Source organism: Pantherophis guttatus, chromosome 2, assembly GCF_059756535.1.
Source record: "Pantherophis guttatus breed Tessera chromosome 2, ASM5975653v1, whole genome shotgun sequence".
NCBI lineage: Eukaryota > Metazoa > Chordata > Lepidosauria > Squamata > Colubridae > Pantherophis > Pantherophis guttatus.
Genome location: NC_142064.1, coordinates 186,759,685 through 186,786,928, shown reverse-complemented (window position 1 = coordinate 186,786,928; position 27,244 = coordinate 186,759,685). Strand labels below are relative to the sequence as shown.

The 27,244-nt window shown below is 39.6% G+C and overlaps 1 protein-coding gene across 3 annotated transcripts in view; it reads right to left on the bottom strand.

The window, feature by feature from the left end:
* PPP2R2B (protein phosphatase 2 regulatory subunit Bbeta) overlaps positions 1-27,244 on the bottom strand; it is a 248,784-nt gene that overhangs the window by 134,544 nt on the left and 86,996 nt on the right. Inside the window, exon 1 of one of the 3 annotated variants that reach the window (XM_034405184.3) lies at positions 18,283-19,324. The exons of the other annotated variants lie outside the window; for them this stretch is intronic. Within the exon in view, the coding sequence (XP_034261075.1) occupies positions 18,283-18,352 (70 nt within the window). The 5' untranslated portion in view covers positions 18,353-19,324. Of the gene's footprint in view, positions 1-18,282; positions 19,325-27,244 lie in introns of those variants that run through there. 3 annotated transcript variants of the gene reach the window in all.

Genomic DNA, 27,244 nt, shown 5'->3' with positions numbered 1-27,244 from the left:
TGAAATAACCCTTGGGACACTTTAATGTCATCAGGATGGAATTGAAGTAAAACAACCACGTGTAGATGCATAGATGTAAATAATTTGGAATTATTATTCCAGTCTAATAATCAATTAAGATTCTGAAAGAAGTATCAACCCTCCCTTCATATTTTACACCTAACCATGTGTGTGATACAAAATGTTGCTACTTTCAATACAGTAGATATATATTTTTCTGAGCTGTCCAAACACATATAAATTCATGCACTTCCAAAATTTGAAACTGTTATTCCAGTGACAAACTAGACATCAGGGAGATAACTGTATTTATCTCCATTAACATTTTATTGTTATTCAGAGACTACAGAGAGAAACCGAACCAAGCGTAGGAAAGTTGCAGTAATTTGCTCCGAGAGTCAGGAGGCTTAGTTAATAGCTATTTTTTATGATGCATTGAGGGCTACACCAAGCACCACAAAACAAAGACCGAATTGAGAGGTTTGCAGTCATTAAAGGAGAAACCACCATATAGACGAAGATTTTCCATTAGAACTATTAACTTTGCACCAGAATTACTGTTTTTCGAAGTAATGCCCATGGCTTGTTATCTAAATACTGTAGTCACTTAGTTATATAAGCAAAGAGAACAAAATAATTAAAATGCCAATTATGCCAATTAATGTTCTGGAATAGGGAACAAAACTAAAGAACAGATTCCAAAAGTGGCAGAATCTTGGCTGGCTTACTGCAAGAACAGCTTGAGGGCTTGTAGAAATGATATACAGGTACCCAAAAGCTATTAGGCACTATTTGTAGAGTTGACTTCATAATGCCACTCAGCTTTAAACACCACATGGGCCACTAATGTCTCTGGCACAATATTCTCCCTGCTCATCGCTCCCCCCCCCCAATAATATATTAAGGGATTTTATAACCTTGAGCGATGGGTAAGAGTGAGTTGTCAAAATGCCAAGTAGATAAAGCTTAGAGACAGGAAGCAGCATTTAGATTTAACAAAACATAAAGGTGAGGTATCCCATGGCCTTACTTAAATGGACAATATGAAAAGTTCATCTTCCGGGATCACAAACTTGCCATTAACTTGGGTTTAAACACTGAGTTCCCACAGAGGTGGTCCTTGACTTATGACCACAATTGAGCCCAAAATGTTTGTTGCTAAGTGAAACATTTGTGAAGTGAATTTTGTCCCATTTTAAGACCTTTCATGCCACAGTTATTAAATGAATCATTGCAATTGTTAAGTTAGTAACATGATTGTTAAGTGAATCTGGCTTCCCTATTGACTTTGCTTGTCAGAAGGTTGCAAAAGGTGATCAGAAGACGCTAGGACACTGCAGGACCCATTCATAAAAATGGGTCAGTTGTCAGGCACCCAAATTTTGACCAGAGGGATGCTGGAACGATCGTAAGTGTGAAAACTGGTCACAAGTCACTTTTTTCAGTGCTGTTATAAATTTGAACGGTCACTAAATGAATTGTTGTAAGTCGTGGACTACTTGTACTAATTAGGCTGGCTTGGTTTGGTTTTGATTTAGGTAGATATCAGTCATTTCAGTTTTTAATGATTTGCATCATTGGATGAATCCTCAGTTAAGTAAATAATTGCTTAGCTACTTAGAGCTTAACATGTTATGTGAATCGAATCGTACTACAGTACATATATTCCTAGTCCCTAAAAATGAAAACTAAATTCTGAATTATCTTTTAGACCCATTGCTATGATCCTTCAAATGCTGAACTTTCTTATACATAAGGCAATCCAGCTCAAGAACTCAGTCAAGCTACATGTTTTAATATTATTTTACTTATTTATTTTATTTATTTATCTTTTGGTCAAATAATGATATTCAAGACAGGTAACAATAGAAAAAATGCAATTAAACTACAAAATATAGTTACAATTCAACTAAAAGTATACTTAATATTAACACATGAAGTTTATTAGCAAAATTTAGACAGAATATTAATAAGACAGCATAACCCAAGTAATCAATACCTTATTAAAGAGCCAACCCAGTTTACACAGTTGCACTATTTAAAAAAAAAAGTGCCTACCACTAGAATGGTAATAGAAAGGAAATTTACTTGGCCTCTCTTCATAAACCATTAACAGTTGCAAAATATTTTAGAAGTTGTCTTGTCCAACTCTCAGTGCTTGATCAAGTAGAACATCTTTGACAGATGACCATCCAGTCTGTTTAAAGGTCTCCAAGGAGAATGCAGTGTCTTGTGGTAGAATAGAATAGAATAACAGAGTTGGAAGGGACCTTGGAGGTCTTCTAGTCCAACCCCCTGCTTAGGCAGGAAACCTACAGCATTTCAGACAAATGGTTATCCAATCTCTTCTTAAAAACTTCCAGTGTTGGAGCATTTACAACTTCTGGAGGCAAGAGGTAGTCTTTGCCACTGGCCAACAGTTCAGTCAGGAAGTTCTGACTGATACCTAACTTGAACTTGCTTTCTTAATAATTTATGTAAATTAGCTATTTCTTTAAATTAGTTCAGTTCTTGTCTATCCTAAGTTACATTTCCCCCATTTTCCCTGATGGCATAAAAAAACTCAATTCTCTTCTGAGAGAAGACAGATGCAAATAAGTTCTGTCTTTTCACCATCAAATGATTATTGATCCTCCACTTTCTCTTTACAATGGAATTGTGGAATACTCTTTTTGCCTTATTATTTCTAATTTACAAAAAAAATCCTCTTTTTGTTGTGGCTTTCGTTGTTTTGCATACTTCTCACAAACCTTTGCTCATTCTGAGCTGTTAGCTTATCTGACACAATTTCTACAATTTCTGGACATTAGTTTGCATTCTTTGATTATGTTCTCCTTCCATATTCTAGTATATGGATTCTTTTCTGTTTAGCATTTTAGAGAGTTCTGTATCCATTCTGAACTTTTTGGATTTCGCCCCATGTTCTTCTGGAAGTTGTTCACAATTCCGTATTTTGTTTCACAGGATTTTCAATCCTTCTTGAACACTTTTCTCCTTCAGCATTTGAACCATTAGATATGATCTACCTTCTTTCGGCATTCATCAAACAATACTCTTCGAAATCCAGGTGTTCAAATTATGAGGCCTCAGCCACTGAAAATGCTCTTTCATGTTCCCTAGTCTAACTTTCAATCTACCCTACTGGATACTATGGCTACTATTTCTTTTCTCTCAAGTACTCTGTGATTTAGATTTAGAATTTGTACAGCTTCTCTGGATTTCCAAAGGATTGAGTCATTCGTATACTTGGAATACCAACTTCACCGATTTCATATAAAATATGTTAAATATCCTTATAACACTCAAGCCCAAGAAAACATCACAGGGCAGCAATGTCTTCCTCTTCTACCAAGGTAAGCAACTTGGTCCGTTTCTCTTTCTCTCCTTGCAGAAAAGCGTTGGTTCTATCCATCAGTGGTCCTTTTATGGATTAGATTTCCCACCTACCCACCAAAAAAGCTGGTGAAATCTGTCAGTAGCTTCTGCTAGTCACTTTGGTTGAGGAAACTGATCCTGCTAAAAAGCAGCACCTGCTGGTCTCAGGAACGTCCATCTCAAGGGAGAAAAGAAAGTTCACCAATTGTTTTTCTTTCCTGGCAGGGGAATAATATATTACACTTAATGCATGTGATGTATATCCATCTTCTAATTTTCCTTAAATAATTACAGACATGGCATGAAATATTACAAAAGAAAGCTCCCATCAACCCACTTAGAATCTTTGAAATTAAGCATTCCCAGCCGTAAGAAGAATGACTTGGAGAGGAAAGAATAAATCTTACCTTCTCCTTTTCCTTCAAATTGCCACTGCCCTTGTAATCATTTATAAAATTGGAAGGCAAAGCCAAAGGCTTTCAGGATAATGTTGGCTTGGCCTTGAATCTCTTTACTCTTGCTGACAATGGAGATTCTGTGAACTTACCTAGAATAAACTCCTTGAAATTAATAGAAATCACTTTCCTCAGAAAAGAACTAAGTTGGGACAAATATTGTAAGTAGGAATGAATGGAATAAAAGTGCTGTCACTGAGATGAAAATCATGCTGGCAACTCAACTCGATCTTTTTGTCTTCAGGTCCTGCTGATATATTACCAAGGCCTTGTCCACAAAAGCATGAGTTTGAAAGCCAGCTGGCAGAAGACAAATTTCCTCCCAATTCAAATTCCACACAGATATTTCGCAATTGTTTGTCGGAGAGATGTTAATGCTCTCCTGCTTCTTCTTTCTTGATTGTATCTATGGCCTTTGTTGTACACAACACAGTGTGGGTTCTTTCCCCCTCCATTATAGTATATGCTATAGTTATATAATGCAGGTGCTATTTCTAATACGAAGTAATGAAATGGGAATGTTATCACTTGAGCCATCTTGCCCCCTAGTTTGAGCACATTTGTAGACTACTGCATTCTTTGTTTAATGAAACCTCTATAATCTTCCCACCCTTATTTAGTTTTATGCAGAAGTTGTCCAATTCTCTAGGATTCTGAGCTCAGAAAATCTTCAGGCTGTTGCTATAGCAACAAACTAGTACTACAGGTTGCTATCCATTGAAAGATGTTAGAGACAAATTACTTACACGTACAAAGCCCAGCAACCAAGCCAGCCAGCCAGCCAGCCAATCAAAGCCAATAAAATCAGTGTTTCTAATAAATTGGGACTTCATGCTCAAAATTAAAATGGGGGATTAGGAGGGAAGAATTACAGCAAAATTCAATTTTTTAAATGTGTAGCCTACAAAGACGACTTCACTCTTCTCTCACCTTCTTTTATATAATTATTGTGAAGGCATTTTTGTCAACACTCAATGCTGTGCAGTGTAAAGGCAGGTGAACAGGACTTGGGCCACACCTGTGTTGATTTCTCCCTATCCTTCTGATATTGTAATAGCCAAAGGAGAACAAAAATTCTACACCATTCTTGATTCCAAGTGTTTCCTGTCCAAAAACAGATCACAATGGAAGGACAATCCCCCAACCAATAATACAAGTTCAACAGAGTATACTAATAAATAATATCCGTATTAGAAAAAGCCTGGTTAACTACATACATCAGTGAAGCTTAAACAACTCTGTTTAATGGCAGCACCCAAAGTAACTTACCCTTTTCACATAGAAGGTAAAAAGTGGGTTCCTAAACCTGATTTTGGAATATTTCTTCAGTGATCAGATGCTTGAATAGTTCAAGACCTTTCAGATATTGCTGAATATAATTCAACAGCCACACAGTTTGCACAGAGATGGGAAGTTCAGCAATAATCAGTGTCAAAACTTCTCACTCCTAAACTGGTTTCTGTTTGGTTTGCCATTAGCACGAGTTTCAAGCAGAGGCAAAGTAATATTAGAGCAATTTAGACCATATTAAACTGCAGCAGATTATAGAGCTACAACCTGGTGTCCTTGAGATGTGTTTGAGCTACAATTAACATTTTAGCTAAGAACTGTTATTTGTGTCAGCTTGTCCATCTGCATATCTCATGATTCTGTGACACTGGATCCTGGATTACAATAAATAATCCATTCTGATTATAATAATTAGAATTATTCTCATTATAATAATCTCTGTTTATGGCTGAAATTACTAACTTTTATGGCAAGTTCTGGAAACACACTTGTTTTTAAAAAGTGACAAATTACAGACAGGTATTCAGGGGGAGCTCAAAATATCAAATTTTCACCCAAATACTCAACAGCAAAACAGCATGAATTCGTACTGTTTATTATTCTCACTGCCAGGAAACTTCTCCTTAGTTCTAGGTTGGTTCTCTCCTTAATTAGTTTCCATCCACTGCTTCTTGTCCGGCCTTCCAGTACTTTGGAAAATAGGTTGACCTCCTCTTCTTTGTGTTCCTGTGTTCCCAGCACATATGGGCAGATTCTTTTATACATCCCCCCCCAATGAATAGTGTCCAATTCTTGGAAAATGACTGAACAAGTCCCTGCAGTTTTCTTGACAAGGTTTTATAGAAGTGGTTTGCCACTGACTCCTTCCTAAGGCTGAGAAAAAGTGAGTAGCCCAACATCTCTTAACTACAGTAGTTTGTGACTAAGTTAGAACTAGAATTCATGGTCTCTATTCTAGCCTGATGCCTTAACCCAGTGGCCCCCAACCAGTGGTGGAATTCAAATTTTTTTACTACCGGTTCTGTGGGCGTGGCTTCGTGGGTGTGATGTGGCTTGGTGGGTGTGGCAGGGGAAGGATACAGCAAAATCTCCATTCCCACCCCAGTCCTGGGGGAAGGATATTGCAAAATCTCCATTTCCACCCCACTCTGGGGCCAACCCAGTTCTTCGAACTACTCAAAATTTCTGCTGCCGGTTCTCCAGAACCTGTCAGAACCTGCTGAAGAGCACCCCTGCCCCCAACCTTTTGGGCAACAGGGACTGGTTCTGTGGAGAAAGGTTTTTCTGCGGACCAGAAGCGGCCTGGTTTTGTGTACTGCCTGCATCCCGTGGATGAGGCTTTGCTTGTTTGTGCAGCCTGGTTTCTGGCATGCCACAGAGCAGTGCCACTCCACGGACCAGGGGTTGGGGACATCTGACTTAACCACTGCACTAAATTAAAGACTTTGATTCTTAGGGATATTTGTTTTTTAGTCAACCCATGGTAGAAACAAATGTGTTTCCCGTAAAATAACAGCTTTATGTCTGACATGGTACCTTTAAAAGAGCATTAGATACATTGTAATATTTGCTTTTTGAATTATAGTCAAAATTGGAGCAAAATTGTAGAACCAAGGCTACTGTCTTTTCAGCACCTCATAACATGTGGAGCCAATAGAATATAGAATAGAATAGAGTTGGAAAGGACTTTGGAGGTCTTCTAATCTAATCCCCTGCTCAAGCAAGAGACCCTATATACCCTTTCAGACAAGTGCTGTCCAGTCTCTTTGACAAAGACACAACAAACATCCAGTGATGAAGCATCCATAACATATGAAGGCAAGCTGTTCCACTGGTTAATTGTTCTCACTGTGAGGAAGTTTCTCCTTAGTTCTAGGTTGCTTTTCTACTTGATTACTTTCCATCCATTGCTTCTTGTTCTGCTTTCAGGTGCTTTGGAAAATAGGTTTATACAAAGAATAAGTGACCCCTCTTCTTTGTGGCGGCCCCTCAAATATCGGAACACTGCTATCATGTCACTCCTAGTCCTTCTTTTCTCTACACTAAACATACCCAATTCCTGCAACCGTTCTTCATATATTTTAGCCTCCAGTTTGCCAATCATCTGTGTTGTTCTTCTCTTTCCAGAGCATTTGTGAACCTGGGAAGGTTCACAAATGGGATTCATATGACTCCTGGATGCTGTTGCCAAGCACTTGAATTTTGATCAATTGACTGTAGGGACGCTGTACCAGTTATAAGAATGAGGACTGGTCATAAGTCAGTTTTATCAGTGCTTTTTTGCAACTTTGAAGGTTACTAAATAAATGATTGCAAGTCAAGGACTACCTGTATTTTTCCACTGTGAGAAAGAGAGAGAGACAGAGACAGAGAAAGAGGAGGCCTTGTATCATCATATGCAATGAAAATAGAAATCAGTCTACCAAATATTTACTCACTTCCTGTCGTTACAACCTGGTTTTCTTTGTCCATTCTTCTTAATTATGAAATAAAGGATAAGCGTTCATCTGAACATTTTAAAAATATTGTCAGCCTTCCTTCATATTCTTACAAGCTTTCTTGTTTGGCTTCAAAGAAAAGGTACTAGTTTTGCAGGCACTAATAGGTTTCTCAGTAGAAGTTGCTGATTTTAAAGCTCTTTAGCTTGGTGCCAAGGTCTCTGTAGGATCCCCTTTTCTAGGCAGAATTGACCCCACCAGTTCTTCAGGCCTGAAGGAGGCTGTTGAGACAGCTATCCGCAACGAGTGGTCAGAGTAAATCTTTCTCTGAATATGCACCTACTTTTTAGAACCTCGGAGACCCAATGGTTCATCTCCTTGCAGTTTTCCAGAAGGGAATCAAGACTGAGTTCTTCTGCCAAGCAGGTAATTGTTGAGGAATGAAGAAGTCATGTTTACATATTGGGTTTGTAAACAATTTAACTTAGTGGTACAAAACCAACATACAATCTGCAACACAGCAAAATCTAAATCCCATAAGAAGGCTCGTCTTTTTAAAAAAAATCTTGCCATTTGTATCAAAGAAGCATAATTTACTTTTGGCACAGCAACCTAGAATAGTAAAAGATGTAAAACAAGGCGACTGGGAAAAGTATTTGGGGATTTGATTAGGAAACTCACAATAGGCAACACTGGGAACGATCTCAGCTGTGCCTATCTTATCTGGCTCGTCATTGGTTAGCCAACCGATGTTGGCTCTTTATTGGCAACTATTATTTTCTTGCCAGAATCAAATATTTGAAACTGATAATTTCTATACTTGACAGAACAACTGTGATTCTGACACATCGAGAATACTTTGAGTCATTATCAGTGTATACCAAGTTCCAAGTCCATGTTTTAAAATTTCCAAATAGTGGAAATAATGGTAGAGGGCGGTTCAGAAAATAAGATGTTGTAAAATTACAAGTCTTGGAACAGTGCAGACACTGATGAGAAAATAAGGGTCTAAGAAGAAAATGGTAGGATTAAATGTAAACAAACAAAAGCTTTGTAGCAACATTTAAAAATGCATCCAAATTGTTCTTCAGCTTTAAATAAAAGTTTGATTAAGGGATAAGCGCAAAAAAAAAATAATTCCTTCACTAAAGCTAGCTATGACATATCTGAAGTATTCCTTAGCAATATATGTCACGGTTTTCTTTAAAAATTCAAAGGAATTTCATTAATAAAAACCTTGGGCATGTGTTATTTTCATGAGCTATCATGAAATATCAAGATATTTCAAGAGTTTGCTTTAGACATTCAGTAGTTTTATTTCACACCAAGCCATAAATGATTGTTTAAAAACCACAATGGCTGAGTTCATACAAGACAAAGTCAAACATTGTCACTATCTTTCATTTGATATGGCCAACACCTGTTGCTCCTTTATCAATTATTGTCTATTTCAACATCAATTATCTCAAACTTTGCCCAAAGTACACATTTTCTATGTCAATTTACTGTCCATGTTGGAGCTTTTTTAAAACTGACTTCTAGTCTTTGTTCTGGTATTTACTACCATTACTACTTTGGAGTTGGCGTAGGCTAGAAATGAATGGACAAATGAATTAAATACATTAAATTCATCTATACATATTAAGTTCCTTTATGAAAGCACATAAACATATTTGACTTTGTATTGGCTCAACAAGCTAACCTAAAAGTTGGCATACCATATATGGTTTTCAAAAATCTAGATTAATTGCTGGATGGTAGCAACAGTTTATTTTTTTCTGGATTTCCTTGCTGCCAGATACTGCATTGTTGATAAAATACCACAGATCCAACATTCCTCTGATAAGAAACAAGTCACATGATCAAAATGCAGATGCTTGGCAACTGACTCAGATTTATGATGGCTGCAGTGTCCCGAGGTCCTGTGATCACATTTTGTGAACATCTGATGAACAAAGTCAATGGGAAAGCCACATTCATTTAATAACTATGATACTAACATAACACCTGCTGTGATTCACTTAACAATGGCAAAAAAAGTCATAAAATTGGGCAAAATTCACTTAACAGATGTCTCTCTTAGCAACAGAAATTTTGGGCTCAATAGTGGTCATAGTCAAGGACTATCTGTATTAATTTAAGGGACTCGGCATGCTACTTATTCTGTAGATCCCTGCCAAAGTGATTATCCTGGACAGTTGCTTGGGAGTTGTCATAGAAGACAAAAGTTTTGTTTCAGATACGATTTCCTGGTATTCAATTGCAGATTAGAAACATCTTCTGAGAGGCCACAAAACACACATACAATTGCAAAGTATTACAAGGCTATACTCATTTTATAGATTAGTTTCCAAACAAGTTCTATTTTTTTTTTAAGTTTCCCATTAACACTAGGGTTATCTAGCCGACAGGGGAACTCTATTGACTGTCAATTAAATCAAATCTGTTGTGGATCAAATTGTACTACCTTCTACAGTCATAAATCAGCATAAACCAAACCACCAGATTAGTAAATAGAGAAATTTGGATTTGGAGCCAAACTGTAGGAATTAAGAATGAAATTTCCAATATTTTAGAAACCGGTAATCTCACATTTTTGGAACACCCTCCTCTAGGACACAGGTGTCAAACTCACTGCGTGATTTTGTCATCATGTGACATTTTGTGACGTTTTCCCCCTTTGCGGACCTGGGGTGTGTGTGGTCTGGCCCGCAGGCTGCCAGTTTGACACCCCTGCTGTAGGAAATGCATTCAATGTCTTTGTTAATGACTAAAGTTATCTTTAAAAAAAAATCACTTGTTTCCAGTGCTTAATTGTTTGACTCTCATTAACTGCCTTGGAGAAATTATCATATATTATTCAAATATATAATAACAATAACAACAACCTTCGCATGGTCACTCATGCCCTGGTTACTTCTTGCTTGGATTATTGCAACTCCCTCTACATGGGGCTACCCTTGAGGTGTACCCGGAGGCTCCAGCTGGTCAAGAATGCGGCCGCGCAGGTGGTTACGGTAGCTCCCCGTTACTCCCGTGTAACACCTCTCCTACGCGAGCTGCACTGGCTACCAGTGGTCCTCCGGATCCGCTTCAAGGTGCTGGTACTTACCTTTAAAGCCCTACATGCCTTAGGTCCGGGGTATTTGCAGGACCATCTCCTACCCGCCTCCCACCGTCCTGTCCGCTCACACAGGGCTGCCCTCCTCAGGGTACCGTCGGCCAGACAATGTCGGCCGGCGACATCCAGGGGTAGAGCATTCTCTGTAGGCACTCCTGTCCTCTGGAATGAGTTACCCACCGAGCTTCGGACAGCGCCTGATCTCCGCTCCTTCCATCGGGACTTAAAGACTTGGCTGTTTCAACAAATGGGTTGACCCTGATCCTTGGGTTTTATTATATTATTGTTGTTGTTTTAACTGGGTTTTAATTACATTACCTTTTTTTAACCTGTATTCGCCGCCCTGAGTCCTTAGGGAGAAGGGCGGCATATAAATTTTTGGAAATAAATAAATAAAATAAATAATAAAAACCAATATCTTCTGATAATCCAAAAGCTATCCATGCATTTTATTTCTGATGTATCATTTTAGCATGAATTAGGATCCAGCTTTTTACCCTTGCGGTCTTTAGCTGTTATGTTTTGTCATTTTATCTCATTCGCTTTGCCAGAAAAGAAAGTCCTATGATGATTCTCCTCTATAAACTTTCCTAGTATTTTCTTTGAATTCTCCAGCTTTCTTCATGCACTAAATAAAACTGGTGCTCTGTTGGTTCTATAAGTACATTTGGTTCAGTTGGGCAACTATAGAAATTGAATAAGGAAATAAACAACTGTCCAGATATCTCTCGTGATTGAACTTTTTCGTAAAAATGCTTTTTTGATGTTGGTAAGAAAATCAGGAATATTTGCTGATACATTATACTGAGTCCTGATAGCTATTAAACTAAAAACCTCTAACTACCTATGTCTAAATTTGGGGTCATACATAATGGCTAAGACGCTGAGCTTGTCAATTGAAAGGTCAGCAGTTCAGCAGTTCTAATCCCTAGTGCCGCATAATAGGGTGAGCTCCCGTTACTTGTCCTAGCTTCTGCCAACCTAGCAGTTTGAAAGCATGTAAAACATGCAAGTAGAAAAATAGGGACCACCTTTGGTGGGAAGGTAACAGCTTTCCGTGCACCTTTGACATTTAGTCATGTCGGCCACATGACCACGGAGACGTCTTCTGACAGCGCTGGCTCTTCGGCTTTGAAACGGAGATGAGCACTGCCCCCTAGAGTCGGGAACGACTAGCACATATGTGTGAGGGGAACCTTTACCTTTTATATCAATTAAGCTTAGATTGGGAAACTAGATTAGACAAGCTTTTTTTTAAAATAACCGAATCTGAAGCATATTTAGCTCAATCAAGATTCCCACTTAACAACTACTAGAAGAGATTTATCATTGATGGAATGTACTTGTACCAACCATTATTTATTTTAAATATAATTAACTTAATAAACCAGTAGTTTGGCTTACATATATATAAAAGAATAGCTTACAAACCTAATTGATTAATTCACATACAATATTAATTCAACAACTGAACTCAAATTGAAATTAAATAAACAGAAATCCACAGACTGTAGGAACAAACAGCAAACCAACAATGAGAAGTGAGGATCTATACAGCGATAAATTTATTTAGATTTTGATCTATCAGAACTTTGTCATAAAGCAATAGTGATAAGATAGTACCATTCAAAGAAACGGTAGAAGAGATATGTTTATCTAGGCTAGTGGTTCCCAACCCCACAGGGGGGCAATTTGATTTTTAATGGAGGCAATTGGAACCTTGTTTAAACCAAGTTAATGGCTTTATAGGCTTCCTCCGCATGAGTAGGAGTTCACTTTTTGAGTAAAGTAAGAATTATATGTCACGGGTGGAGGGGGGGGCATCAGGATTTTAGAGATGCTTATGTGGGGCATGGCCAAAAAATCAGTTGGGAACCACTGATCTGTAGGCTAAAGCAAAATGAAGTTCTAGATGAAAGTGAGGTTAATACGTATTCCATGAGCTTGACTCACCATACTAGCCAGGATATTGCTAGGAATACAAGATGGAGCCAGACAATATTAGCTGTCTCTCTCTTGTAAACCCTTTGAGAACTTTGGCCTGAAGAATTCCATTTTGTCTAAGATGAAAAGTAATTGAAACTTTCTTATAAAAGTCCTATTGAAACAGACAATGAATTTTCTTAAATATCTATCACTGGCATGGGGCCTTCTGAAAGTGTTCAGTATTTTTCCAGTTGCCAATCGACCAAATATTGAAATTATACTTATTGTCTAGTTTTGGAAATATCTGAAAGTATGTCAATAAAATATAATAAAAAGAAGTAATCTCTAGATTCACATCCTCTTTTCGTACACATAAATAATCAATACATTTGAAACAGATGGCCAAAGATTATAATACATCTTGTTTCATTCCTACAGCATGGGAATCTTTCCAATGAAATCAATTTAACTTTTAAAGAAGAAAAATAATAATAATAATAAAAAAATAACACCCACACTACAAAAATACAATACTATACTTGCTATGCAGTTATAAAAAGAAGAAAAAAAACCCTTTCTGATCAAGGCCAAGAAACTGGTAAAATATTAACGTTACTGAACCTTTCTGTAATGATCATTAGTCAGTATACAAATATTTAACAGTTCCTTAGGCTATCTAACATAATGTTTAACTATATAAAATGATAAATTAGCAACTAATATAAATGATATTAAGAATACTACTATACTACATAGATTATGTCATTCTTGGTGTCTAAGGCTGAATTATTAAGGTATTTCCACATTGAATCAGAAACAGCAAGTGGAACTTTGCATTGATCTGTAACAATGCCTTAAGGGCTCAAAGCTCACATCATTTATTCCTATTGAAGCTTTAGTTGTGACTTGATTTTCTGTGATAATATTCAGCTACTAAACGATTCATAAGAAGCAGATACAATAACCCTTGATTTATTGAACAATGGGGGTAGGGAATGTTTGTTAAATCCCAACGTCTGTTAAAACTGTATGTATATTGTTTATGTTATTATGCAATTGACACAATGGCATGGTTTCCCATAAAGCCTTGATTTAATAGACAAAATCTTTGATTGAATTTGCAAGTCCATTAAATGGAGGGGAAGTCTTAACAAAAAATGGATCCATTGTACCTGAAATCAACTAAGTACAAGATTTACAATACAGCTGTCACAGCACACCATAGTTAAACATGGTCAGGGCAATCAAGAGTTTCTAGTTCTTTTATTCCCCTTCCCTCCATTACCATAGGAGAAAAACTGAATGCTTTAATTTCTGTGTTTTCAATCATGCATAATTTGGTGCTACATCTAAACTAAATAAAATAACAGTTGGTTGAAACAAACCAGCTTCATGGTTTACATATGACTTCAGTTTAATTGTTTTTGTTTATAACATGCTTTGTGTTTTCTTGTCCTTGTTTATTGGTTTGGTATATTTTTATACCATGATACTTTAAAAAAATGGCAATAATAGAGAACCAGTTTGGTCAATAGAGCCAGGTTGGTCTAGTGGCTAAGTACCAGGCAAGAAACCAGGAGACTGCGGTCTAGTTCTGTCTTAAGTCATGAAAGAACTCCAGGAGTTGTGGGTGCTTCATCACTGGAGGCTTTCAAGAAGAGATTGGACAGCGACTGGTCAGAAGTGATATAGGTCCCCTGCTTGAGAGGTTGGACTAGATGACCAACAAGGACCCTTCCAATTCTGTTTTTCTATATTCTGAAAGCCAGCTGAATGACTTTGGTTCAGTCACTCTTTCTCAGTCCAACTCATCTCACATAGTTCTTGTGGAGAAAATATACATCTATCTCATTCTACTTTATCTTCAAAGCCATCCTTCCTTCATTCAAAATTGCATGGAAACTATTTCTTCACTCAACACCTCTTTCTGCACTTACTCGAGCTTCCTTTTGTTATGTAGGCATTATATATGCTGCCTTGAGTTGTACAGTAAAGGTGAGATATAATTCTAATAATAACTAAGTAATTAACTCCCTTTTCCTAATGCCTTTCAGCAGTGTGTTCCCTCAACAGCCTTTTTTCATTTCCACTCCTACTTGATTTAACAGAGTCTAATGCTGCAAAACTACAATTGCATTACTTTCTATAAACATGTTCCACAGCCATGTTGCCGCACACATTAAAACGTTTCTTGCTATTTCATTGGAAGCGTTGTTCTGTCATTAGTACAATTTTTATCATTGTTCCCATCGTAAGTCCAACACTTTTGGAGAGAGGGAAAACAGAGACTCAGTAATTCAGCAACTCAGTACTCCACAGAATTAACATAAACCCTGTGATGTAAGCAATCATTAAATCACATGCAACCCCTGAGTAGTTAAAAGTGAACAAGAGAGTAATTTCAAACAAAACAAGATATAGCAAATGACAAACAATATAGCCTATGGAACTTTTGTAAGTTCCATAGAAAAGAATGGTAAATGACAAAGTTTACAAATAGACAACAGCCAAAGCAGGTATTTTGGTAATATTTTTCATACTATTCTTTATTTTACATGATTTAAAAATGCATTTTGCATTTGCTTAATTATAATGTAAGGATATGCATTTCTTAGGCATAAAGGTTTTATTCTTCCATTTTATTTTTAGAAGATTGTTCTATTTACTCATAATCTTTGTGGACTGGTCCAGTGATAACATACTGGCATGCAACAAGGCAAACAGACAAAGCAATAAGACTAAACAATCAAACAAGAGTAATAAAACATCATTTTAATGGGCAGTCTCTAAGAGTAGAATACAGGAAATGGACCATCTCCCTTCCGAAAGGCCCATGATGGGGATGATAGTTCATATCTTGGATTAAGATAGGTCTCTTACAATGTTCTAAATCAAAGTTATAGCAACTTAAATCAGTGAATGTATACGTTGAGTTATTGAGAATAATTTGACAGGAAAAGATTAGCAATGTAACTGTATATAGCAGCATTATATTTATGAGTTAAAATTTGTATTTTCTGTTGGAAACTATGTATCATGAATTCTAATGCCTCCAAAAATCAGTATCAGAGTTACACTTTTCATTTTACATTACTTTAAAGGGATTCATGACATGATAGCATCAAGTGAATTTTTTATGTGGATACTGTATAAAAATTGTAGGAAAACAAATAGATTTATCTCTATCCAAATTATTACCTGTATTTTATTGAGAATATTGCCTTTTCCCCAATCCAGTACCTTCTCTGTGAGAGATACTTATGATTTAAAAATATAAATGCTACAAGAAAAATCTTCTACCCAGTCTTTTCCCAAAACTGGTAAGTTTTATATGTCAACTGCAAAAGGACATGTGGCCAAAATAGCAAGATTTGGTAGAGATGACAAAGCTGGTAGAAACAATGGATAGTATTTTTTTGAGAATGTCAGGATGAGTGTTGTGGCTGTAATTCCAAGGAAATCAGTGATATCCTAAATTAATCCGTACACTTCCCAAAATCAAACAAAGACAGAAGAGATCTCTATGATTCTTAATAAAAGAACAGAAATGGACACTTATTGAAGCATTTATCTGCTATGCTTATCTTAGTCTGAATCAAATTACAGAATCGTCTATAAAAATAACTTTTGTAAACCGATAATACATAGAGTGTGCAATTTGTAATAAAAACAAAAAACCAGAAAATGCTAACTTACATATATTTTCGAAGAGTATAACTTGCAGTAAGGCTTTCCATAGCTTTAGGGGCTTGAAATTAGTCTTCATATAGTCTTTAAAAAATTACAACTGACAACTCAGTCAAAGAGATTGAAATATCACGTGACATTCATGATAATTGCCAGTCATCAAAGCAACAATTACTTGTAGGAGAGCAAGATGCTCATGCTCTATTCAGCAGATGAACCTATGCCTGCCTTTGAAAACAATACTGATTATCTATTCTGTGTGGTTGAAGAGTAACCATTCTACAGACCAGATAGGAATAAATGTAGTTGCATGGGAACTGTCATTGCATGGGATCAGGTTATATATAAAAGGCTAGCATCTTCACATAGAGAGAAAGACACAAAACTGCTTTGCATCTTTGAAGCCAGAAAGAAGCAGAACCACTGTGTCTTTGTCACTAAAATAACAATGAACTGATGTTTTTAGAACTTCCTGGTCAAAAACAGGTTCCCATCAGAAAATTCTGCTGTTCCACTGCAGCTGTGAGAAGCATTATTAGGCAAATGCATACCATCAAACACCATTAAATATTCAATCTACTTTATCAGTACAAAAATCTGCAGAGTACTAAAAAATAAAGAAAGGTAGTTTGGTTGTGATGTCAATGAACTAAAACAGAAGCATATTCAAATACTTCTTGGTCCAGAGTTAGAGAGAAATAATTGGGGTTAGAATCAGTGTATGTTCTAGCATAAATATTAAAATTATTTCTCTAATGAAAACTAGCACTAAAGGCATTACAGCCTCTCTATAGCTTCATAGTAAAATCTTCATCAGCTGAAAACATGACTTCTCCTTTGAAGTGGAAAAATCCAACAACAATGAGCTAGAGCTCATTTTTCTCTACATCCCTGGAGCCACCCAATTCCCAGATTATCTTGTAACCTGAATTTGTGTATGTGTGTTTTGGATGTCAATCATTCCAGTCCTGGATCTGTCTCAGTGCTCTGAAGAGCAATCGATTTCAAAAGCCACCACCCCAATTCTGTCATTCCGTGGTCGGGAAGAAGGCAATCCCACTCTAAGAGATGATGAGGGCATTTTGTTATTTTAAGTCTCTCATTCCAACCCCCAGAGGGCACCATCCTATTGCCATGCCTTTCCTTTTTGGGGAAAAGAGGTCAACCCACTTCCAGGCTTGCGGAGGGGGTGGAGGCCTCTGTCATTCTAACCTCTGGATTATGAACGCATTTAATAAAAACATATTTTAATTAAAAGAAATGCTTTCACCATGATGCAAAAGAAGAAATAGAAGGAAACATCAAAAATAAGTTTTTCAATGATAAAGAAAGGAAGGAATAGCTAAGGATTGATAAGGCTTGCTTTTCTTGTCACCCACTCCCAGGATCCACTCCCTGGTTTCTTGATCACCTATTCACAGGTCACATTGATTTCAATGGTACCCAACAGGGTCAACATCCCTTCTCATTTGCCATTCATCCCTATGGGCCTCCATTGTTTCCAAGGGCCACCCTGATTCTTGGGTTCAGCAGGCCCCAAGGAATGCTTCCTGACACCCCTCTCTCCCCCCCCCCAGGAGAGGGTTAAGCTAGGCTGCTGACACAGAGAGGAGGTTATGATCAAGGGCCCTGATGAATTGGAGCTGACATCACCTAGAGATGGCTCACACACATTGCCCGAGGGACCTTCCCTCCTGATCCACCTGCTGCTGGGCGGCCAAGATTTCCGAGCATAGCTGACGATATGCTGCCGGTATAACTCCACGCTGCTCTCCTGAATGCCGTCTCACCCGCCGCCGCCGCCACTACTACTTCCCCGCGATCCGCCCTAGGCTCGATTGTTATTCAGTACCGCGCCATTCTGCTGCCGGATCTGTGCCTCTGAGCTGAGCTTTGGCAAGGCGCCTCCCCGCAGCGGAACGGAGCTGCTGTCTGTCTGTCTGTCTGTCTCTCTTTTTTTTCCCTACTACCCCGCTTGGCCTTACATTACCTTCTGTTGCATAGCTGTGATCGCGCAGGAAACTGTTGTTTATCTTGCGGGTATCAATGTCCTCCTCCATTGACAGCGGGCTTACTTTTGTGGGAAGTGAGAACAGGCAGGCAAGTATCCATCATCGCCCCACCACGACTGAGATTAGCGGCGAGGAGGGAAGGGGAGCTGCATTGAGACTAACATGCTTCTCTGCCCTGCAAGGAAAAAATAAAATAAAACTAAAAAAAAACAAAAAAAAAACGCAAGCAAGCAAGCTTTCACCTCCTCCTCCTCCTCCTGCCAGGGACGCTGCTGTCGCAAAGGTCCAAGCCCCTTTCTCTTCCTGCCGTTGGCGCAAAGGTGCAAACCTCCTTCGCCTCCACCCAGGAATGGGGATGCGCAAGGTCCAATTCCCTTTCGCCGCCCGCTGCTGTTGCTGCTGCTGCTGGGGCTGCGGTTTTCGCCGTTGCTGCTGCACAAGCTCCAAGTTCCCTCCTCCCAAGGCTGCCGCTGCCGCGCAAGACCCGATGCCCAGGGAGGCTGCTGCAATCCCCAGTTCCAAGGCGAAGTGCCGCAACTGGGCTACTTCTCGATCGCGACGCCCAACAGGTTCCCCTTGTGGCTGGCGAGCTCTCCTCCGCATGCAGCAATTCCCAGGGATGCCCAAGTCACCAAACGCCGCCGGTCACAAAATGGTGTCCGCGTGGACTGCAAAGATCAGCGCTCCGGCGCCAACCCTCCTTCTCGCGCGCTCGGGGTTTTTTTTTTTTTTTTTTCCCCTTAGCGCAATTTCAGCGGGCGGGGGGGTTGAGGGGGAGGCGGGGAAGTAATGGGCTTGCCACGCCAAATCCCCGGCCCCACGCGCTGCCAAGGGGAACCGGGGGGGGGGTGTCTCTCTCTCTCAAGGGGCAGAGCTGGCGCCGCTGCGGCAAGCGAGGCGGCTTCTTTCAAAGCTCTGCTGCAAAAGCACGCCGAGACCGAGGCACGGGCGGGCGGGCGGAGAGGGAGCGCGCCGCCACCGCTGCTTGCTACTGCAGGAGACCGCTCGGGCTTCTGCGGTAACGGCGGCGGCGGCTTGCCGGAACCTTATGGTGCATTAAAAGCCCAGGCTCCTCCCATACAGTTCGGCTTTGGCCAACCGCGGCGGCGGCCCTGGGACTCTTCCCCCAAGCGCGGGAGCAGCTTTTTCTGCTGCAGTGGAGCTTCCGAGGACCACCCCTGAAGGGACCGGCTCGAAAGCGCGCCGAGCAAAGGTCGGGGAGAGGCGGCGAGGCGAGGCTGCTGTCGTTCTCACCACCACTCCAGCACCGGAGACTTCCACGGCTCCCACGCGCGCGCGATCCCGCCTGGACAGGAGTGACGGTCACGTGGAAGGGCCGCCGTCGAAGCGGTCGTCGTCGCCGTCGGTCGTCTGATCTCCTGCTCTGAGGGACGGAGCGCGGGGCAAATCCGAGACGCCTTTGGTTATGAGGGCTCGGTTTAGTCCTTGGGAAAGGGGCCGTGGCTCGGTGGTAGGGTCAATGCTGGCGTCGCCAGGCCGGGTTAGTTTAGAGACGGACGCGGGCGTCGACTTGGCGAGAAAGTAGCTTTCTCTCTTCCCAGTGCTGCGCAAAATGTTTAGGATCCACCTAAACGCCTTTCTGACCGAGCTTTTTCCCCCTGCCATAAAAGATCTTCAGGCAGTCGATGGTTGTGGAATCAGGAGTTTTTTTTTAAATCTTGGCAGTTCTAAGGAAATGGGGTAGGGAGGTTCATCTACCTAGTAACTCTCTGGCTTTCTCCTGAATATAAAATAAACCCACACGTCGTAATTTACTCATTTTGAAACCTTTCCCTTTTCAAAAGTTGTGTCCATAAAAACTTAAAAGAGGAACTGCGTAGTAAAAGTCCTCTTCAGACTTCCTTTTCATATCGAAAGTTTAAGAGGTCAAACACCACATCTTCCCTCCTGTCTTCCCTTGCTGTCCAACCTCTTGCCTACCTCCATCCTGGACCATGAGTGGCCATGATTAGCAGCATAAATTATCACTTGGAAGACATTTCTACCACTGGAATTAAATGTCAAAATGATTCTCGGACCCACATTAAGCTAATTTTCAAGACTGGATACCCAATAATATTTGCTATGGAGTAAACAAGATAGTGTAACACAATATTCTGTTGGAAGCATAGCTTCTAGATACCTCTATTCTTCACAAGGAAACTAGTCTTTGCAATGACTCCCTTCACCCCCACATTTTCTCCTTAACCTGTACTTTGAAGAAAAACTAATTGTAAATTTAATAAGCTTGCTCACAATATGATGTTTCATTTGGTCTTAATTACGGCATAATGTGCCTCTCTCTTTCCTTTTGAGGGAGAGAGTTATTTTTCTAATGAACCATGTATGTCACCTTGTTCTTTAGAGGAGAAGACGGATATAAAGGTAATAAATAAAAGGATGAATCATTGACCATAGCAACTGCACACAGTCTCTGGCTGCCATATCCTGCAACGTGCATCGCCCTCAAAATGGTTAATATAAAGGGTTCTATCTATGGCATTTTTGTTTGGGTTGTTCTTGGTACACGTTACCATCCTGGCCTGGCTTTGTTGCATTTTTCATGATTCTTGGGTGTTGTTGCCAATTAACATGTTTCGTTTCTCTAAAATGAAAACAGTATCAGTTTTAAGGAGACTGATTGTGTATTGTCTTCCGGCTGTTTATTACCAGCAAACTACAGGGACTTGTCCAGGCAGTTGCCAGGAGTGAACACTGACTTGAAGACACACCCAAGAATACACAAAATAGAATTTATCACTTTTCTTTAAATTGAAAGTACAACTTATGTTGATTATGTTAACAGTTGGTATTTCTTGACATCAGTGTGTTTGTGTGTGCGCGCGCACGCATGTATATCCAAAATGACCATTAGCTAATACATTTACAGCTACACTTGGTAGCAGTAACTAGCATTCTCATCACCACAGGTAGTCAACTTACAACAGGTTGCTTAATAATCATTTGCATTTATAATAATCATGGAATGGATGCTTTATGGCCTGGCTGTTGAAAACAGTCATATGACATGTCAGGTGCGTGGCAACCAGTCATCTTTACCTCCGGCTGTAAGGTTCTGCACTAATGTGACCCATTGGAATGAATGGATTCATACGTACAATCGGATGGGTTCTAAATTTTTTTACTACCGGTTCTGTGGGCATGGCTTATTTTGTGGGCGTGGCTTGGTGGGGGGGGTAATGTGACTGGGTGGGCGTGTCCAACTTTTTTTTTTTTTTACTTTTAAAAGCATTTTTTCTACAACCTTAAGAGGTTGCAGGAAAAAATGCTTTTAGGAGCTTCTGACGATCAGGCAACTCAGCTGGGATCGCCAGAGGCTTTTAAAGGCATTTTTTCCCCCTACAACCTCTTCGGCCGAAGAGGTTGTAGAAAAATGCTTTTAAAAGTAAAAAAAAAAAAAAGCCTCTGATGAAGTGGGTGGGGTAAGCGAGCTGCGACCGGGCCAGGGACTGGTTCAGGGGCGTGGCCAGCCAATGTTATTACCGGTTCTCAAAACTACTACAAATTTTTACTACTGGTTCTTGCGAACCGGTGCGAACCAGTAGCAACCCACCACTGTGTACAATGACCACATTTGCTTAATGACTGTGGCAAAAAGAGTCATAAAATCACTTCACTTACAACCCAATTTCTGGTCTGAACTGCGGTCATAAATCAAGGAGTACATGTACATACTTGGTCGCTATAAGGTTGCCTTTGAAGACATCTTGAAAACTGCAATCAATGCAAAACACACGATCCAGGCTGCTGGCATAGGAAACCTGGTACACAGACCCCAGTCCTCAGTTAACGATAGTAAAGAGGGTGAAATTTCTGTTACGATGCAGTTGGAAAATGTGATGTCACGTGACCACATTGCTTAACTATGGCAATCTCCATCACTGTTGTTAAGTGAGATTTTGAGTCGTTATGCAAATTTCAGGTGGCTTGCAAGCAGGCAGGCACAGCATGTGGCACAAGCAGAGTAGGACTGGAGGGTGAGTTGCTGCCGGGCGGAGGAGGCTGAGAGTGATTTACTAGAGCAGTGATGGCAAACCTTTTCTGGATCGAGTGCCCAAACTGGAACCAGCTGGCTGGCGCGTACATGCCTGTTTTTTGGCAGTTTTTTTTTTTAGTTTTCAGGCCATTTTTGGGGTCATTTTCTGGGCTGTTTTGGGGGGCATTTTCAGGCTGTTTTCCGGACCAAAAACGGCCCGAAAAACAGCCTGAAAAATGGCCTGGTTTTTCATTGTTTTCAGGCAGGTTTCCAGTACTCTGGCACCCACAAAGACCAACTGGTCAGCGTGCATGTGTGCACCGGAAACCAGAAGATCAGCTGGTGACAGTGCGCGTGCCAACAGAGAGGGCTCTGCATGCCAGCTCTGGCATACGTGCCATAAGTTCGCCATCACAGTACTAGAGCAAGTAGCAACCTTTTCTGCTGGCTTCCCTATTGACTTTGCTCGTGAGAAACTGTCAGGCAAGTTCACAAATGTTGATAAGGCGACCATAGGATGCTGTAGCCATCATAAGTGGAAGATGGTTGCCAAGCACCCAGACTGCGATCATGTAACACTGGGACGCTGTAGTGGCTGGAACTTAGTGGATTGGCTACAAGTTTTCTTTTCAGTGCTATTATAATTGAATGGCCACTGAACAAATGTTGTTAAGGGAGGACTACCTGCAGCCAACTTGAGGCTACTACACTGGTTCTCATGATATATGAGGGACCATCTGGTGAATGACTTTACCCAGATATCTAGAGACGGTATGTGAAAGGTTCTTCCAGGTAAGAAGGAAGACCGTATGAACCAAAAGACAGGCCTCCTTTGTAGCCCCATTGTATGTAGTAGCTGCATGAGATATACAGTAATTGGGGAGATACATTTAGCCATTCTGAAAAGTCTTGTCTCAGAGGGAGTCCAACTCATAATAGGTAATTGTGAATAATCATTGGTGCTTTATTCTAAAGAACAAGGAAAGAACATCATACAGCAATTAAACAACCAGGAAATCAATTGGGAAGAAAAACTGGTCTTGATAAAAAAAAAAAAAACAGTTGGTCACACACTTGACATGAAAGTACTGCTCTGCACACAAAAGACAGTAATGTTGGGGCAGAATAGTATATTAGGTATCAGAAAGAATTGTGTGACTTTAGTCTGATGCTTGCAAGAACTATATATGACAGTTCATGGATGCTGATGACATCAACATGTACTAGGTATACTGCTATAGCAACAGACAAACAATAGGAAGAAATGATAATAGCAAAAATGCATAGTGCATATAAACTGCAGAGAAATTAAAGATATGATTCCCAAATGCACACAACTGGTTTGAATATATTCCTTGCTAGCCTACAGATTGATCTGTGTTCAGGAAATGGCAGCATTCTCACATTTTGAAGAGAAAACAATGATCAAAAGCACTTCAAATGAAGTCTACCTAATTAATATCTCTTCATTTCCTGGTGCAATTCTCAAGCGTCTCACGCTTTCAAAGAATTCTTTAGAAGTTTCAGAGATTGACTTGGGGGTTTCTGTATCACTACATGGTCCCCAACAACAAGTATGTTCTCTACTTTTACACGTTTACGCCGAACAGAAGTCACGGCACCCTGGGATAGAATATACAAGAAGAGACTTTATTTGTCTTGAAGCAGCTTGCCATCTGACAGCAGTAATTCTCAATATGCTATAAACTGCCCCCTCAAAGTAGGGCATGAACCAACATAAACATTCCTTAGGAAGATGAAAATAACAGTACAGACACAATTCCCTTGTGTATAATCTCACACTACGATCAGAAACTTCACTTGCATCTTCTGGCATGCCAGGATAACAATATTGGAAACCAAAAAGGGCCAGTCCCTTGTTTGTTGAATCTGCATCTGGAGAAACAGTACATATATCACTGAAAATGTCCTGTTTAATGCCTACTTTCCTTGGATGCACTTTTGTTAAATCAGGGGAGGAAACTGTATTTTTATTATTTGTTTCCCAATTCTTGTATGCTGTCCATCTTATCAGACAATAATGCATCGGTACATTTCCTATTAACAAAACCATCACAAAATAAAGAGCCATATATTTGACTAACAGTTAAAAATTGGAAATAGCAGCCACTGCTTCTTCAACCTACCTGCAAAAGACTTGAAAAAAGGGTGATCCTCCCCACTATGGCCATCCTTTATTTCAGTCCTTCCCTCAGATTGCACTCTTAGTTGTAGTAGGCAATAATAGGCACAAGGCCAACACAATGCAGTACTCATCTCATTTTAATGGTTACTAAGTGGGTAGCTGGTCTGCTAAATGTCCCTACTTCCATTCACGCCAACTGTATGTGTGCCAAAGAACCAGATGCACATTCTAAAAAAATAACTTCTATGGCTGGGTATTTGGACAATCACTGTCAGCCAAAATAAATTCAAAAATCTATGCCCAAACCTGAACTCTCATGATATTTTAATGAGATCTGGAATTCAGCACTTAATATTTTTATCTTAAGGTACAGTATATTACAGGTTACGTTACATTGTCAGAACAATGGTTATTGTGTTGTTTTAAATATCCATCTTAGAAATCTCCCAATGAAGAAAAAAATGCTATATGATAGATGATAGATAGACAGACAGACAGACGGGGGGGTAGGAGGGGAGAGAGAATCTCATAGGAGTAGCATGTGGTTGGTATTATATGAGTACATGAATCAGAAAGCAGTAGCTTTTACATAAATCTTCAGTTCCTAGGAGAATAATCTTTCCTTATTTATATTTAAAGACTGACATTCTGTTCGATCTATCTATCTATCTATCTATCTATCTATCTATCTATCTATCTATCTATTTATCTCTCTCTCTCTCTCACAACTTCTGTCACCTTGGGAGCTCTGCACTTCACTTTGCTCTTAAGAATACAAGCTTAATCTATTTTGTGTCTTTCAAAACCCAAAAAGGTCCCAAAAGGGTAGCTGGACATGTATGGTTCCAGAGCCACATTTTTGCATCCCTGATATAAAATGACATAAGAAATTAAACAAATGATAACATTGTCATAATTCTTTCAATTATATTGGTTTATCTTGACCCATGCCAGGGCTCCCAGAACTTGTTTTATAACATATAAACGCTATATATCCAAAATAAGGTCAGAAAAGCTAGACTTTCTGGAACAAAGTGCTATAACTCCCCACCCTCCAATCCAATTTTTAAAAAGCTGGTCTAAATATACCTTGTATCACGACCATTCAAGGATTGTGTCACAAAACCATAATCAGACTAAACAAGTTTTATATATGCCTACTTTGTTATGTTAACATTATTGACTTCACTTTTAAAATCAGCATTTTTGTTAAATTAAGTATTTTTGCTGCTACTGTCTCATAATAAGGGACCAAAGAGATAGCTAATAAACAGGTTAGAGCAGGGGTGTCAAATTCAGTTTCCTTGAGGGCCGCATCAGGATTGTCTTTGACCTCGAGGGGCTGGGGTGGGTGTGGCCAGCTCAACATCACTCGTGTTGGGAGTGCCTGTGGCGGCCCAAGTGCTCTGCCAGCGAAAAAGGGCTCCCAAGCTCCATTTTCGGCTGCGATGGCCTCCTGCAACCCTCTGCCATCAAAAATGGAGCTCCATTTTTGCTGGCAAAGGTGTCACAGGCCAGTCTTCGCTGTTTCCAGGGCAGCCCCACAGGCCAGATCTAAGAACCGGATCTGGCCCCCCGGGCCTTGAGTTTGACACCCCTGGGTTAAAGGAATCTAGAGGCAATACTCCTAAGAATTCTATGTATGGAAACTAGAGTTTCTGAGGGCAGAGATGTCATTTTGGTTAACTATCAATAGTCACCTAATCTATAGGCTAAACAGGAAAAAAATTCCATTAAATAAGGGAGGAATAGGAAAAAATAGTATCCATAGTAAACTGTACTTAGTAAAAATGGAACTGCATCTTGATGTTGCAATGACTTTGTCAGATCTCTATTGGAAGATTTAAATTAGCTGGTTTTTCAATAGTAGACTTTACCTTGTTTGTTCACAAGAAGTAGTGATTACAGTATTCACTGAAAGGCCTTGTTTCCTGTTAGGGCGTCTATTTATCAATGCCGTTTTGGGAGTTAATCCTGAAGAAGAGCATTGTGCATTGTTCACAGGTCATTTTCATAGTCCGTTGTCTATATATCTCCAAATGATAACTATCATCCACGGATGGTGAGTAGGTCAATGAGGTGCAGTTTTTTCCATAGACTTGTCCAATTTAGTGTCTCTAAACTCCAGGTTTTCTTCACAGATTTCTACTTTGAGGCTTGCAAGGGCTACTTAAAATGTTGTCATTTTTATACCATCCGGCAATTTTCAGGTACCAGAGATGAAAATTGTGCAATTCAGTCTCCATTTTATAGTATCTACGGTAAGCAGTGATAGTGCCAACTATGAGTTTGACCTCCATTGGCTATTTGATGAACCTTGTGGTAGAAATTGATGTTCCCCTAATCACAAAATGATTTATAATTATTCATGAGAGGGGTGTGTATATTTACTTCAATAGATGGTGAGCATTTTCACCTTCAGTACAAAGCTGTCTGCTTATCTATCTGTAACATTTACTGTATATGGCCACCTATCTACGGTATCCATCAAACACTGGACGGTAAATATAGTAATAACATAACAATCCATTAAAAGTGAAAAATAAACCAAATTGAGGCCCGTTTAAAAATCTTCATTCCCACATAATGACTGATTATTCCATTGTTTTTCATTATTCTTAAATTGAGGGTGGGGAGAAGCCTCTTGAGTTTTTGATGAAATCAGAATTGTGCAAATCCCATATAAAGTATTTGCTTGGATCATAAATAGGGTCTGAAGACATTAAAAAGATATTGAACCAAAGACAATCTGACTTTTGTGACTTTGGGAACAGGGAAAAGACAACGAGGTCCACAT